This window comes from Astatotilapia calliptera, chromosome 14 (assembly GCF_964374335.1).
Source record: "Astatotilapia calliptera chromosome 14, fAstCal68.1, whole genome shotgun sequence".
NCBI lineage: Eukaryota > Metazoa > Chordata > Actinopteri > Cichliformes > Cichlidae > Astatotilapia > Astatotilapia calliptera.
The window spans coordinates 6,055,707-6,068,846 of record NC_137435.1 but is presented as its reverse complement, the minus strand read 5'-3'; the positions used below and the strand labels follow the sequence as shown (position 1 = coordinate 6,068,846).

Here is a 13,140-nt window from a genome sequence, read left to right as displayed (position 1 = left end):
AGATACAGTTTTATTAGACCCTCAGGAACTCTGGGGTTGGTTGGTCCCCGTTTGCTTCTTAATTCCAACTCCCTGGGTTTTTCCCTGTTTATTTATGGTATTATTTTGAATTTGTTTTTTGAGTTAATCACTAGTTTTATAAAGTTTCTGTGTTGTAATTCACCAGCTGGGAGTAGGGCTCTTAGTAGGACTTTATATTTTGCAGAGCAAATAAAGAATTGATTTTGTAATAAGTATTATTTTAAGCTGATACTTGACTCCTTTTATACTTCTCGTCAAAAATAATTCTCCTTCAAATAAAAACGATTAATTTCATTTCACTTCTTTCCATCGCTAAAGTGTGGTACCTGATCTTAGAATGGTTTAAAGTGCACCTGTGTGTAAATCACCGATTAACAGCAGCCAAACATGCCCGAGGCTCCTAGACCAGTCACTGGAACAACACACGGGAAATGGTGCTCAGTGGTAAACAACTTTAGATGATGATCCTCTGTCACATGTCTGAGAAAAGAGCTCATTTGTTTTATTTATTTGATATTTATTTCATTTAAAACTTTCAAGTTTAAAGAAAATTTCTTGTAAATGTCTGAAACTTTAATATTTTAGCCATTTGAGAGGGATGTGTTTGGATGCCCACATCTATTATAATGCAGTTATACAAAAAGTTAATCTCAATTAGTTTAAAAGAACTTTTAATTTAAATGAGCTCTAACCTGTGGTTACAGGGATCGTGACCAGATGTCAAGCAGCTCCTTGTCCATTGTTGAATGTATAGGACTAAGAGACAGCAGTCAGTAACATGATACAGCACCAAGGGACCTCTTCCATATTTACTGTGAGATATTCATAAATTTTTAACATTCCTGCCTTCCTCAGATGTGTTTGCATGCGTTTTGAAACTACACTGAAAAGGATGTCTGTCATTGCATGGAAATTCTAGTTGGTAGGAGTTTTTTTAAGCTTCTGAGTTAAGATCACTATGTGCTCCTTTGCTGCATGTTTTTATTAAATAAAGAGACAAAATGAAAAACTAGGTAGTAGAAGATTGAGGAGAAGTTAAAGTTTTACTGCAATTGGTGAACACTTTTAAATCTTGTTTTTACTTTCATAAATTTGAAATATTTTACTTTGTTTTAGTGTTATACATGCATTTTTATTTTGTTTTGTAGTATTTATTTGGATTTCAGTTGATTTTACTTCATGAAGGACGTTGTTTTATTTAATTATTCAAGCTATTAGCTGTAGTTAACTTGTCTTAGCTGCTGTACCAAAGATATTTCTTTACATCCTGTTACGTGACGTATAGTGAAGGTGTGTGTTGTTAATGGGTACTACCTGCAAACAGGTGTAGCAACAAGAAATAAAAGAAATGCAACTTGCCTGGAATGACTCCACTGTTTTGTGCTCACATTCTCACCTCTGCCAGTTAACTGATCCTGTGGCTAATTGTTTAGAGCGTATGTGGTAAAGCTGCCAGCTGGAGGTAATTTATATCTCAGGATTGAATATCAGGGTTACTCTCATGAACACACACCTTCCTTTTTTGTTACTGGTTTACTGACTCATGCAAGAGTCTGTATGCTGTTAAAAGATTAACAAAAGCATTTTTTATGTTCTTGATGAAAACATTTTTTTAAAGAAAGGGGTAAAATCTTAAAAAGTCATTTTATTTAGAAAAAAAGGCCATTGAAAAATACATATTCATCATGTAATACAGCATGATTAGCTCAGTGACAAGTTGCCTCAGAACCCATGTTCTTTTATTCTCAGTACACACTGTGGACACTGTGTGTCCTGCAACCTCCAGTCTCTCAGCAGACTTTCACCCTTTCCACAATGTAAAAGAAACTCCATTTAATGCATGTTAACATTTGTCTTGGCTGGTACAGGTCATTATTGATATTGTTTCTACAGTATTTACCTCTGTGTGCTATTCAACACACCAAATCATTAAATTTTCTACAGAGGGATGCTTTAGTATGAATGTGGCAGTGGTGGCTTGTGGGGAAAAAAACTTTCTTTGTAAACATGTAAAGAAGTTGGTACCATATAAAATGTAACAGTAACAAAAAATAAACAATATTAATCTGAAAAAGATGGAGTACTAAGATATGCACAGACATGTCTCTTTCATCCTTTTTCAGTCTCTTGAAAAGCAAAAGGTCCATCACAAAAATACTTAATATTACAGGCAAAATCAAATGCATCCCTCATTGAACAGTTCTCATTTTTTATGAGCTCTTCGTCTAAAGACAATCTCACTTTGATGGGGTGAGCAAGTTCAAGATTGAGTACTGTTTTTTTTTCTTTTTCTTTTTGGATCATACATAGTCTTTCCTTTCTAAACCTGGCCCACCGACAGACCGTGGGGCAGAATAAGCCATTCGTGAAGGGTTGTATCGTGTCTCACGAGGCGGACAGGAGAAACAGAGCAGTCCACCGCCCAGAATCAGGAGTGCAGCGGCTCCCCAGCCAATATACATTGCAGCCCCCAGCTCCCTCCGCTGGGCATCAGTGAGTAACGGATTGTAGAAATCCCTGATTATGGTGTTCGCAGACCAGGAGACAGGAATGAGCTGCATGACACCGGATACAATGAAGAAGACTCCAGAGATGATCATCACTTTGGCCTTGGATGCCTCGTCTTCAATGCAGTTGGTGCACTTGGCCCCAGCAATAGCAATGAGCAAAGCCAGGATTGCTAACAGGATGGAGATGACTGTGAGAGCTCGGGCAGCTTGAAGATCTTGGGAGAGGGCGAGCATAGAGTCATACACCTTACACTGCATCTGTCCAGTGCTCTGGACCACGCAAGTCATCCACAGGCCCTCCCAAATGATCTGAGCTGTCACAATGTTGCTGCCAATGAAGGCTGTCACCCTCCACATCGGGAGGGCACAAGACACAATGGCAATAAGCCATCCTATAATGCAGAGGGAAATGCCAATCAACTCCAGCCCTATAGACATGTTGAGGGTCCTTTTTCCTTTTCCTGCTGAATGTCACACCTGAGGTAAGATCCCAGAAAAGAAATCTAATACAGGAGAAGAGCCGAGAAGAGAGCCAGGTATGGTTAATTTCAGGCCTCGCATTGGTGTGTGATGATCTTTCACCTCGACTTCACTAGAGCTGATTTTATAAGGCTGGTCAGGTGCAGGGGAGGAGTCTGTGATGAAGCTGACATCACTAAAAGGGGAGGGATTACCTGGACACTCAAGTCTTTCTGCTATCGGCTTACATGGCCAACTTCACAATGGGCCTGACCACAAAGAGGTCTTTTACAGCTAAAAGTGTTTTAAGTTTAATGTACAAAAGTATGGGAAGAAAAAAAGATCTTTGTTGTCAAGCAAACTTATTAAAAAAAGAATATAAATGGAATTTTACCTTCTCAGAAAACGTTTATGTAATGAAATTTTGTGAAACCAGTGAAATCTTTCCTTTCACTTTGCAGCTGCTCTTAAAGCTGATAAACCTTCAGCCCAGCCTTCCCTCTGTGATATCATGTTGCTTTTTTTGAAATGCCTGATAAATGAAGAATTCTGGTCTCACTACTTCCAAAACAAACTGTTACTCTCCTGATAATCACTGCAAAAGCCCTTGCTTCTCCTAAGCGAGGGAGTGAAGATTCTCTGCAGCTTTACGAGAGCACAGACTACCTCGGTTGAAGTTAAATCCTTACACATACAAAGAGTAGACTTATGAGGCTGGCTTTCACCTGGCAGTCCTGTTAACCTTTATGAGTCTTAATGAATCCATCTGTCTGTAGAATGTCCTTGAATTTCTTTTCGTCCAAGACTGTCTCCCTAAGAATGCCCCCATCCCCCAGCACTCTGTAACCCAGGAGTAAAATGGGTTCATTGTTTGGAGTGAGAGTTCAGATAGTTGTATGTGTGTAAGACAAGGTAGCGGTTCTTGTTATCACAGAGCCTGCAGACATATGGGAGACAGGGAGATGAATAAGTGCTGTGACAGAGACTCTGAGTTGTCTAATGAATCTGAGTGTGCAAAATTAATGACATTGTTCTTCTTTACACCCCTACAATATCAAGCTTGACCATTTTTGTTCTAAATTAGTACATTCTCATTTTAGTATGAACAGTAGAGTATAATTGACCAGTCTACCATCAAACAGAGACTTGGTTAATTTTATATCATTACCATTAGTTTATATAACTGCTGTGTAATAGAGCACTGCTTCTCAGCCAATGATGGAAGCAACTAGATTTTGAAAAAGTCAAAACATACATTACTTCGTTGATGCTATGAAATATTATTAATGTGTGTATTTTGCATGGTTTTTCTCAAATGTTGATATACCAGATAGCTCACTCTCAAAAAAGTAAAAAGGAAGAAAAAGCTTCTTTTGGGTGTTCGCTTATTCACATTCACTTATTTTTTATTTATTTTATTTTACACTGCATACCCTATCTCACAGTAACATTCATCCAAAGATCATCGTACACCTCGGATTTCTTAAAAAAAAACAAAACCCACTGACATCGATTATTTTGATTGACATTCAATTTCATGTATTTGTTGCTTACACTCTTTTTTTCCTGCCCTTTATACTTTTTAACTTAAATTTTTGCAATCACTTAAAACAGTCATAGTCACGCATTGATTATTTTTTACATTAACTGCAGGATCCTTTATAGACAGATAAATAGATTATCTTGAAGCCTTAGCAATCCGTCATTTTCAACAGTGAGGGCTCATTGTCAACAGTCAAAATCATCACAAGAGGTTTGTTTAAAAAGGGCATTAAAAACATGTAAACCAAGAAAACATTCCAGAGAAACAGATGTAAAAAAGCATATAGATAGATACAGACAGAACACAATGACACCTTATTCTAATCAAAGCATTTATGTGTATTTAAAAATGCGTAATCAACACAATTTAAACTTCAGGCATATAAATGAATAAACTCTCTAAATTTGGACTGCAAATAATAGAACTTTAAAGTTGTTAATCTCCAACAGCAACATGTCTGCACTTAAAATGTAGGACATGACAATATACCAAGACAGAATATGGAATTTCCTTCTGAACATGAAAGCAGAGCGATACCAATTTCTAAGAAATGGCTCTTCTCCTCAACCATGATGGCAAAGATATGATAAAAGAGCAGATGTTTTTTTCAGACGTAGTCTTTCCTGTCATAGTCACTGGGGACGACGGACTTAGGTTGAGCGTATACCGTTGATGGAGGCCCATGCTTTTTCTGAGGCTTCTGGGGCCGGCTGCACAAGAGGATGGCCCCTCCTATGAGAAGAAAAGCAGCTGCTGCCCAGCCCAGGTACAAAGCTGCACCGAAGTCTTTCTTCTCCCCCGATCCCGTTGAATTGTGGAAGTCCATCAGGATATTGTGGGCAAACCATGACACGGGTATCATCTGGCTCAGAGATGCCAGGATAAAGTTCACACCAGCAACAATCATCACTTGAGCCTTGGTTGCCTTTTCATCCACACAGTTGGTACACTTTGCTCCCACAAAGGCTGCAAAAAGCCCCACAATTCCCAAAAGAATGGAGAGGATAGTAAGGGCACGCGCGGCCTGAAGCTCAGGACTTAGATCCAACATGGAGTAATGAATTTTACACCCCATGTAACCTGTGCTCTGGATTCGGCACTCCATCCAGATGCCCTCCCAGCTCGTCTCAGTAGTGATGATATTACTTTGAATAAAAGCTGTTACTTTCCACATGGGCAAAACGCAAGACGCAATGGCAAAGATCCATCCAAGGAAAGCCAGGGCCACTCCAAGAATCTCTAATCCCATTGAAGGCATGTCTGCACTGTGTGTAAATACGAAGTGTCCACTGTCAAGTGTCAAGTGTCAGATGTCCTCAGAGTAGTTTGAAGAGATGTGAGTGATTTATTGAGATTATTGCTGATACGAGAACAGATGGTTTTAAATAGGTGGAGTCACATGGATATTGATTGGAGGAGTTCAAATAGTTAACTGCCCCACCTCATTTGTACTGCCAGAAACAGCCGACTCAGCTTAATGATTCAACTTTCACGGCCTTAGCAGCTCTCCCACCTGTTTGGGTGAGGGGAGAGTAAACAGTGGCTTTTTCTCTCAAGTCTACAGTAGTTAAAGAATAACAGAAAAGTTAAAGGTCGAAGGATGAATGCTTGAAAGTAGAGGACAACTTCAGCAATAGTATCATTGTAGTAGTGTGTGGCAAATGAATCAGAAAGAAAATTTGTTAAAAATGCTTATGCAAGTTGCACAAATGGGTTTGTGAATGCCATTAGTACTTTATTACACCTTATTTGGATAAACAGTAGTCACTGAACCCCGAACATGATGGAAGTGGTGAAAAGCAAATGGGGGGGGGGGGGGGGAGTTCTCTGGAAACCAGTGGGAGTTCTCTGATTATGTGAAAGTTGTATTTGTATATATGTGAAAGCCTCTGCATACCTCTGATAAATTTGATTAAAAAAAAAACATCATCCCAAGTTCTATGGAAAGCTTTCACAATTCCACCTAAAAATGTTTAATCTTTAAAAGTTTAGAGATATAAATGTTTTGGAAAAAGCGCTTTCATCTGGCCACAAAAAAGACAAGGCCTAGGTTTCTTTCTCTGCTTTTTATAGAAATATCATTTTAAAAAATGTCTTTTTAAGACAGGTGATTGATAAGAATGTTGTTCAAGTTCATTTTCTCTTAGTGTAAAGCACACACTGAGTTACTCAAGCAGCCTCAATTTAGAAAGCTTAAATTATTAGATATTATGTCATCATAATAGGGTGTGTAATGTGCTGATATGTACTGCTGAAAACAGCTTCACTGCATCTGTTCAAATGACTAATCTGTCCTTCTGGGAAGTTCTTGACTAACACTACTTGTGGAACTGCAATGCAACACAAAACCCCTCTAACATAATACAGTGTGCACTGAATATATTACTTTCGTGAAACTCTTTTAGGAACATCTGTATTTCTCTCAGTACACACACGTGCTCGTAAGAAAACACTATATAATAGGCCAGTGTGTTGGAAAATGCATAAATAGTCTGTTTAGGTGTCCTGTGGGTGGGTGGAATGGATTATCAGTGTCCTTTTTCAGAAAATCATTGCATCATTTATTTCAACTTTTATTTCAGTGTGCTGTGGAGAAAAACTTACACTCTGGCCTCCAAGATTTAGCAGAGCTTCCTCATCACACTAACACAAACTGCACGGCATCATTTTCACTTTGTAAACCATTTTACTAACATGAACATTATTGACATGATCATAGGACCACAGCAGTCAAACGCATGGCCTTCAGACACTTGAATGCTTGGGCTTAAATCAAACATTATTCAAGAAATTTATATTTTCTTGAAGTTGTTGAGCAAGCCTTGGCCCATCAGAATAAGAACAGTAAAAATATAAAAAGCCTTAACATTTTATCCTGAGTCAACCTCTGCTGGGAAATGATGCACTCATAGTTTGTCCACACCTCATTTAACCAACAACAACATCATTTTTCTCTCTTGCATCTGCAGTTTCTTTGAAATGGGAGCTGGTTTGTACTAATATGTTTTCCATCACTTCTGACTAGCACCCGATTGCACTGTTGTGCTGAATGACACATTTTGTAAGCAGCTCTGTGGCCACTGAAAAGGAATTTCTAGTATATTTAGAAGCTCGTAAATATACTTTACTGTATACTAATAAATATATGTAACTTCGTATCTAATGCCTAAGTTAAGAAGAGATGAAATGTTTTCTAATTTGTGTTTCTTGTGGATTTTTAGCTCTTCTTGTTTGTCGAACGGATTAAATCACATGGGTTGGTTGACCTTAAATGAAGCAAGTCGACTATTTTTCTGTCTATATTGTTAAAGTGTACTATTTAAGCATAATTTCTTTCATAGTAAATCTTTTTTATATAGTGTTTGCTTTTTTAAAAAAAAGAAAAAAAGAATTGACATACCCTTTTAAACATTCAAACTATATTTTGAGTCTGTGAATCCAATGCCAAGCAGAAGTGCACAGCAATTAGTTGCAAACTAGCTGATCAATAGAGTCTTTGTGGCTCAGTTGTGACTCGGCAGAGGTTACATCCCCTGCAGATGGAGACTGTTATCTCCGACTCAATTTCACTTTGCAAATGGAGGGCAGGCTACAAAAGAAAGGGAGCACAAGGTGCTCTTCTGAAACAAGCCATCTATTGTTAGTTTCTTCCATCTACATTGAAATAAAATATCCAAAGCTGGAATGCCCCTGAACTGCACTTCTTGGTCAAACATGGCTGAACTCTATAGCCGGTATATGTCCCTGCCTCTGCACACCAACAAACCTTTTGGAATAAAAAGCACAGCACAAAGTGCACTATAAAGAAAAGTTGATAACAAACCAGTTACTGAAAAAAAAGTTTTACTTTTCAACTGAAGTTGTGAAACTTCCTCTTGTCAGAATTTACTTCCAAGTACATTGTGTGAAGATTTCTAAAGGTTAGAAACATCTTGATTTCAGCTTTTTGAGGAAAAAAATGTGTTCATACTTGCAAAAGAAACAAAAAAATGCACATCATTTTAAAAAAAATGTTCACGACTAAAACATGAAACACGGATCAGTCATTTAAACATTTGAAGCTAGCACCAAACATGCATCTACTAACCACAAATTTATAAATGCAGTTCATCATTTCCTCATGTCACACAGTCATACATAGTCTCTTCTGGTGTATCCATTGACTGATATGGTTTTTACAGCTGAGTAGTCAATGCGGGAAGGTGCAGAACCACCACCACTTGGTGCCGTGGTTGATCTGCGAGGGCAGGAGCAGCAGAGCAGGGCTCCCCCTAGAATCAGCAGGCAGGAAGCAGCCCAACCAAAGTACAGAGCATTACCAAACTCCCTCTTCCCTGTCTCCTCCAGCATGGGGTCATAGAAGCCCAGGACAATGGCGTGAGCTGTCCAGGACACAGCCAGCAGAAGCAGCAGTCCAGCCACCACAAATGTCACCCCAGCAGCCACCATGAGGCGAGGTTTACTGCTCACATCCCGGCTACAGTTGGTGCACTTGGCACCAGCCACTGACAAAATGATGCCCACAATGCAAAGAACCAGAGAGATGATGACCAAGGCACGAGCTGCTTGCAGGTCAACTGGAAGCCCCAGCATGGAGTCATGTACCTTGCAGTGCATCTGTCCTGTGCTCTGTACAGAACAGTTCATCCACAAGCCTTCCCAGATAACCTGAGAGATGACAATGTTCTGGCCGATGTAGGCAGCCACTCTCCACATAGGCAGGCCACAGGTCACCATTACTCCCAGCCAGCCAGCCACAGCCAGAATGATCCCGAGGATCTCCAAGCCGGTAGAATACATAGTTGGAGCAGGGGATGAGGAAGGAGCTGAACAAAATTCTGTTTCAGTACGCTGTGAGATGGGAGGGCTTCTGTGTCGGTGAGCTCAACCCTCTTGAGATGAAGGTGACATTGGATCTCTGTGGCTCAAAGGCCTGTGCAAGGCTTTTAGCGAGAGAGGAAGAGAGAGGGAGAAAGAGATTCTACCTTCTTTATTCAGTTTAGATGACTGAAGGTGGAGTCAGCTTAAGGTGGCATCATTTCTACCTCCAAACTGAACTTGGGTTTCTGGAGACATCAAAGTTTTCTTTAAAATCTGATACAAAAGGATGTCTTATAATATGAGACAACCACAAAAATACATATCATTGTTAATAGAATAGTCCAATGCTGAAATGTACATGAACCCAGGGAGTGTTAGTTTATAGTAAAATGCTGTAGATTTTTTTCTGAAAAACAGTTTTATCTATTTTTACACCAATTAAACATTTACATTTATTTACTGAGATGCATAAACTGAATCGAGTAAAGATACTTTTAAGTGTTTTGGAGTTTGTTTGTTTTTTTAAACTGGATACACAGTATTTTAGTCCATGTGTGCATATTTCTGTGACATGTGACAGAATGATGAAAAACGCTGAATCATTCCCTGAATGAGACCCATGAAGAAAAAAAGAGGAACAATGCCAGCCTTGTTTTTTGGTGGCCAGTCACACAATCCCTTATAGCACAGAAAATACCTACTGGCCAAAAAAAGAAAAAGAAACAGGCATCTAATGAGTCCTCTTTATGTCATTTGAGACCTATCTAGAGATTCTTGGATGACTTTATCCAGTTATATTACCTCATTTTAAGCCAGTTTCCTTAATGATGGCTAGGTAATACTGAAATAAAGTGTGATGGGCAAATTAAACTCTTGATAATCTAACTGACCAGAAAATAAAAAAAATACAAATCAAGGTGTAGTAATGCCCAGATATTTTCCCATTCAAAAAATATTCACTCACAGCTGTTATGTCTTTTTTTCTTTGGTACTGTCTGTCCTGCAAATACTTTGGTCAAAGGACTAGAAAATGCCTAACAGTTAGGGATATCTTCTAAAAAGTCTTCACATCTTCTTGAGAATAGGGGCTTGGCTAATAAGTGAACTCTGTGTCATTAAAGGCTATCCACTAATATACAGAGGTCACATCGGGTCAGTGATTGGCTACAACAGCATTAAAATGATTTGTTTATCAGCACTAATTAGATTGACCAGTGCTCAGAACAAAGAGTCCAAAGAACTGACTGAAGATTTAAGAAGGAGAAACATAGGTTTGCACAAGCTGGGAGGGTCTCTTGGGGCTATTTCTAAATAACTGCAGATCTGAAAATCTTTGGTTCAAATAATTTTACGTGAATACAAGTTATTCAGATGTGTCACTCAAACTCTTACCCTCAGATGAAAGAAATTTGTTAGGTTGCTCAGGAACAAGAAAGTAACTGCCAAGACTCAGGCCTGCAATGAACAGTAAACTACTGGAATGTCAGATCTCAACCTTAATGGAAATTTGTGTACTTTGCTTAAAAGTCAGGCCTATGCTAGGAAATGGACCCATTTAAATTCAAATATCCAGAAAGAATTATCCCAGAAGCTTGTTGATGGCTACCAAAAGCATGTGGTTGAGGTGCAATTTAACTAAATTTAACTAAAATTAATAGGGGAGTATAAGTCAGTAAAGATGTATGCTATGCAATCATTCCACCCTGAAAAAGAACAATTCAAAGAAATCATTAAGAGGCCAAAATCTCCTTGAAATTCTTGTGCATCATCAGTGTCTGAAAACGTCTGGCCACAACTGTAAGCTGGGAGTAGTAATAGTTCTCCATTCTGCAACCACACAGTCTTTCATCATCATGACACATGCCTGCCAGAAGTCTGTTGTTAGTCAACAGAAATATACTGAATAGTACTCCCTTTGTTGCCAAATAAGTATTAATAATGTGACTTAAAATATAAATAAATAAATACAAAAGCTTTATCGGTTAGAAACAATAGTAGCACAGTGGTGATGCAGTGATTTACCTAAACATGCAAACATACATGGAATACAGTACATAAAGAAATAACTAAAGAATTTGTACATACAGTACTTTGCTTCATTTATTATTTCATCAGTTTTGACAAAACCACCTCTGTGTTCTAAAGACGGCTGTAGGGACTCACTGTTGTACCTCTGCTTACCTCTTCTGTACAGATTGACAATTTGTACAACTTTCCCCCCTACCTTGTTCAAATTTTTACACATTTTTTGTCCTTCCTTGAGAATGTCTTCTTCACAGACACTTTTTCCCTCAGACCATTTCTAATCATACTTCAATGAACAGACTCAACTGAAGGGCCTATTTCTTGACTATAAAATACTGTTCATCTGCTGTAGTTTCTTTTTGGGCTTTTCCCTTCTACTTTTGTCCTACACTTTTTCAGTTTCTTCAGAACTTTTAAGAAATATCCTGCGCACAATGCCAAGGTATGCACAACTATTTTAAGTAATGTAACTATTTGGCTAATAGCTATTTGGTAAACACCTTGTTGGTGTGAAAATATTAAAATATTATTTTATGGCTGTCAAACTGTGTTATATTTTGCATCATATATTATATTTCGGAGATTCAAGTAAGGAAATGCTGCGTGTTGTTACAACAGGTTGATAGTATGTTAGTAACAAAATACCTAAGTTACCTGTTATGTGTAGACACAACACTGGTTCCTCCCTGAGTTCTCTTTTTATGTTTGTATAAAAACAAAACTCACTCAGGTGTCTTCTGTACAAGCCTTTTATGCTCGACTGATTCATATTATCAGATACAATGACTGGATTGAAAAACAGTGAAAAAGCAGCCAGTTTCCATATAAACACTGTGAAAGAGCTCAGAAAGCCTGGAGCACTACTCAGTATCACTTTAAAATTTACAGGTAAGTCCGGTTCCATGGAGGAAACATGAAAAGAAATGGGGAGTGGCTGGAGACTTTTGCACAGTACCATGCATGGATAATATGTTATGGGAGCTTTAAGATGTTCTTTCCTGCGTGCCTCAGCTGTGGTGACCATTTCTTGGTATCACACATGTAGCAACTCGCACACCTTGCTCAACATTTACCTGTTATGGGAACCAGTCTGACCTGTTCAATGAAGGTGCTCCTGGTTGTTGTCACTGTACGCTAAAGTGTACTAATCCTAAGTATAAATGTATACCAATTATTGTTAACATTAAGCTGAAGAATTTCTTTTGTTGTTTGATTTGATTGCTTTTTAATTGTTATTTAAAAACAAGCATCTGTTGTTGAAAAATACTGTAGTGAACTAATCCAGTTTAAGCTAATACAGCTTAGTGCAATCAGCATTGTTACAGTGATTGAAAGCACCATGAATCATGTAAGGAAATAGTAAAATAAAAGGAAATAAAAGCTGTTCCTGTATAGAGCTGTAACGGTCTACACAGACTTTACGAGTCTTTCCCCAGGGCAAAATACAACCTGACAACAATTCTTATAGAATTCAAAACAACACCTGCATGCTTGTATTTATCATAGAACAAACAGCATTCTTTTTTTTAGGGGGGGGGGGGGGGGTAGCTCTCATCTCAACCATATGAGCATCATAAGTTGTAAATTAGCAAACCAAAAGTAGATCCGTCTAAAACGGGCCAACTGTCGTTTTAAGTTTTCTTGAAACCTGTTCAGTCACAAAGACATCCATATTTGGTGCGTTGTTATGTTGTGTCGTGCAGACTAGTCTCTGAAGTTGCGAAACATTAAAGGGCACGTCGATGTACTCATTGAGATTAG

The 13,140-nt window shown here is 38.4% G+C and overlaps 2 protein-coding genes across 2 annotated transcripts; both read right to left on the bottom strand.

Moving 5' to 3' along the window:
• Positions 1 to 1,646: 1,646 nt before the first annotated feature.
• Positions 1,647 to 10,444, bottom strand: LOC113036893 (claudin-3-like). Its single transcript, XM_080288715.1, has 2 exons — positions 8,858 to 10,444; positions 1,647 to 2,979 (listed from the first exon to the last, which is right to left on the bottom strand). The coding sequence occupies exons 1-2, from the start codon at positions 9,331 to 9,333 to the stop codon at positions 2,322 to 2,324; spliced, it is 1,134 nt and encodes a 377-aa protein (XP_080144841.1). The 5' UTR covers positions 9,334 to 10,444; the 3' UTR covers positions 1,647 to 2,321.
• LOC113036279 (claudin-4-like) lies at positions 4,371 to 5,900 on the bottom strand. Its single transcript, XM_026192505.2, has one exon. The coding sequence runs from the start codon at positions 5,789 to 5,791 to the stop codon at positions 5,141 to 5,143; it is 651 nt and encodes a 216-aa protein (XP_026048290.2). The 5' UTR covers positions 5,792 to 5,900; the 3' UTR covers positions 4,371 to 5,140.
• Positions 10,445 to 13,140: the final 2,696 nt, after the last annotated feature.

Coding starts and splice junctions, on each gene's coding strand:
- LOC113036279 (XM_026192505.2), bottom strand. CDS start 5,791: ATGCCTTCAATGGGATTAGAGATTCTTGGAGTGGCCCTGGCTTTCCTT.
- LOC113036893 (XM_080288715.1), bottom strand. CDS start 9,333: ATGTATTCTACCGGCTTGGAGATCCTCGGGATCATTCTGGCTGTGGCT. Junction 2,980..8,857: donor GAGGAGACAGGGAAGAGGGA/GTTTGGTAATGC, acceptor AAAAGGAAAAAG/GACCCTCAACATGTCTATAG.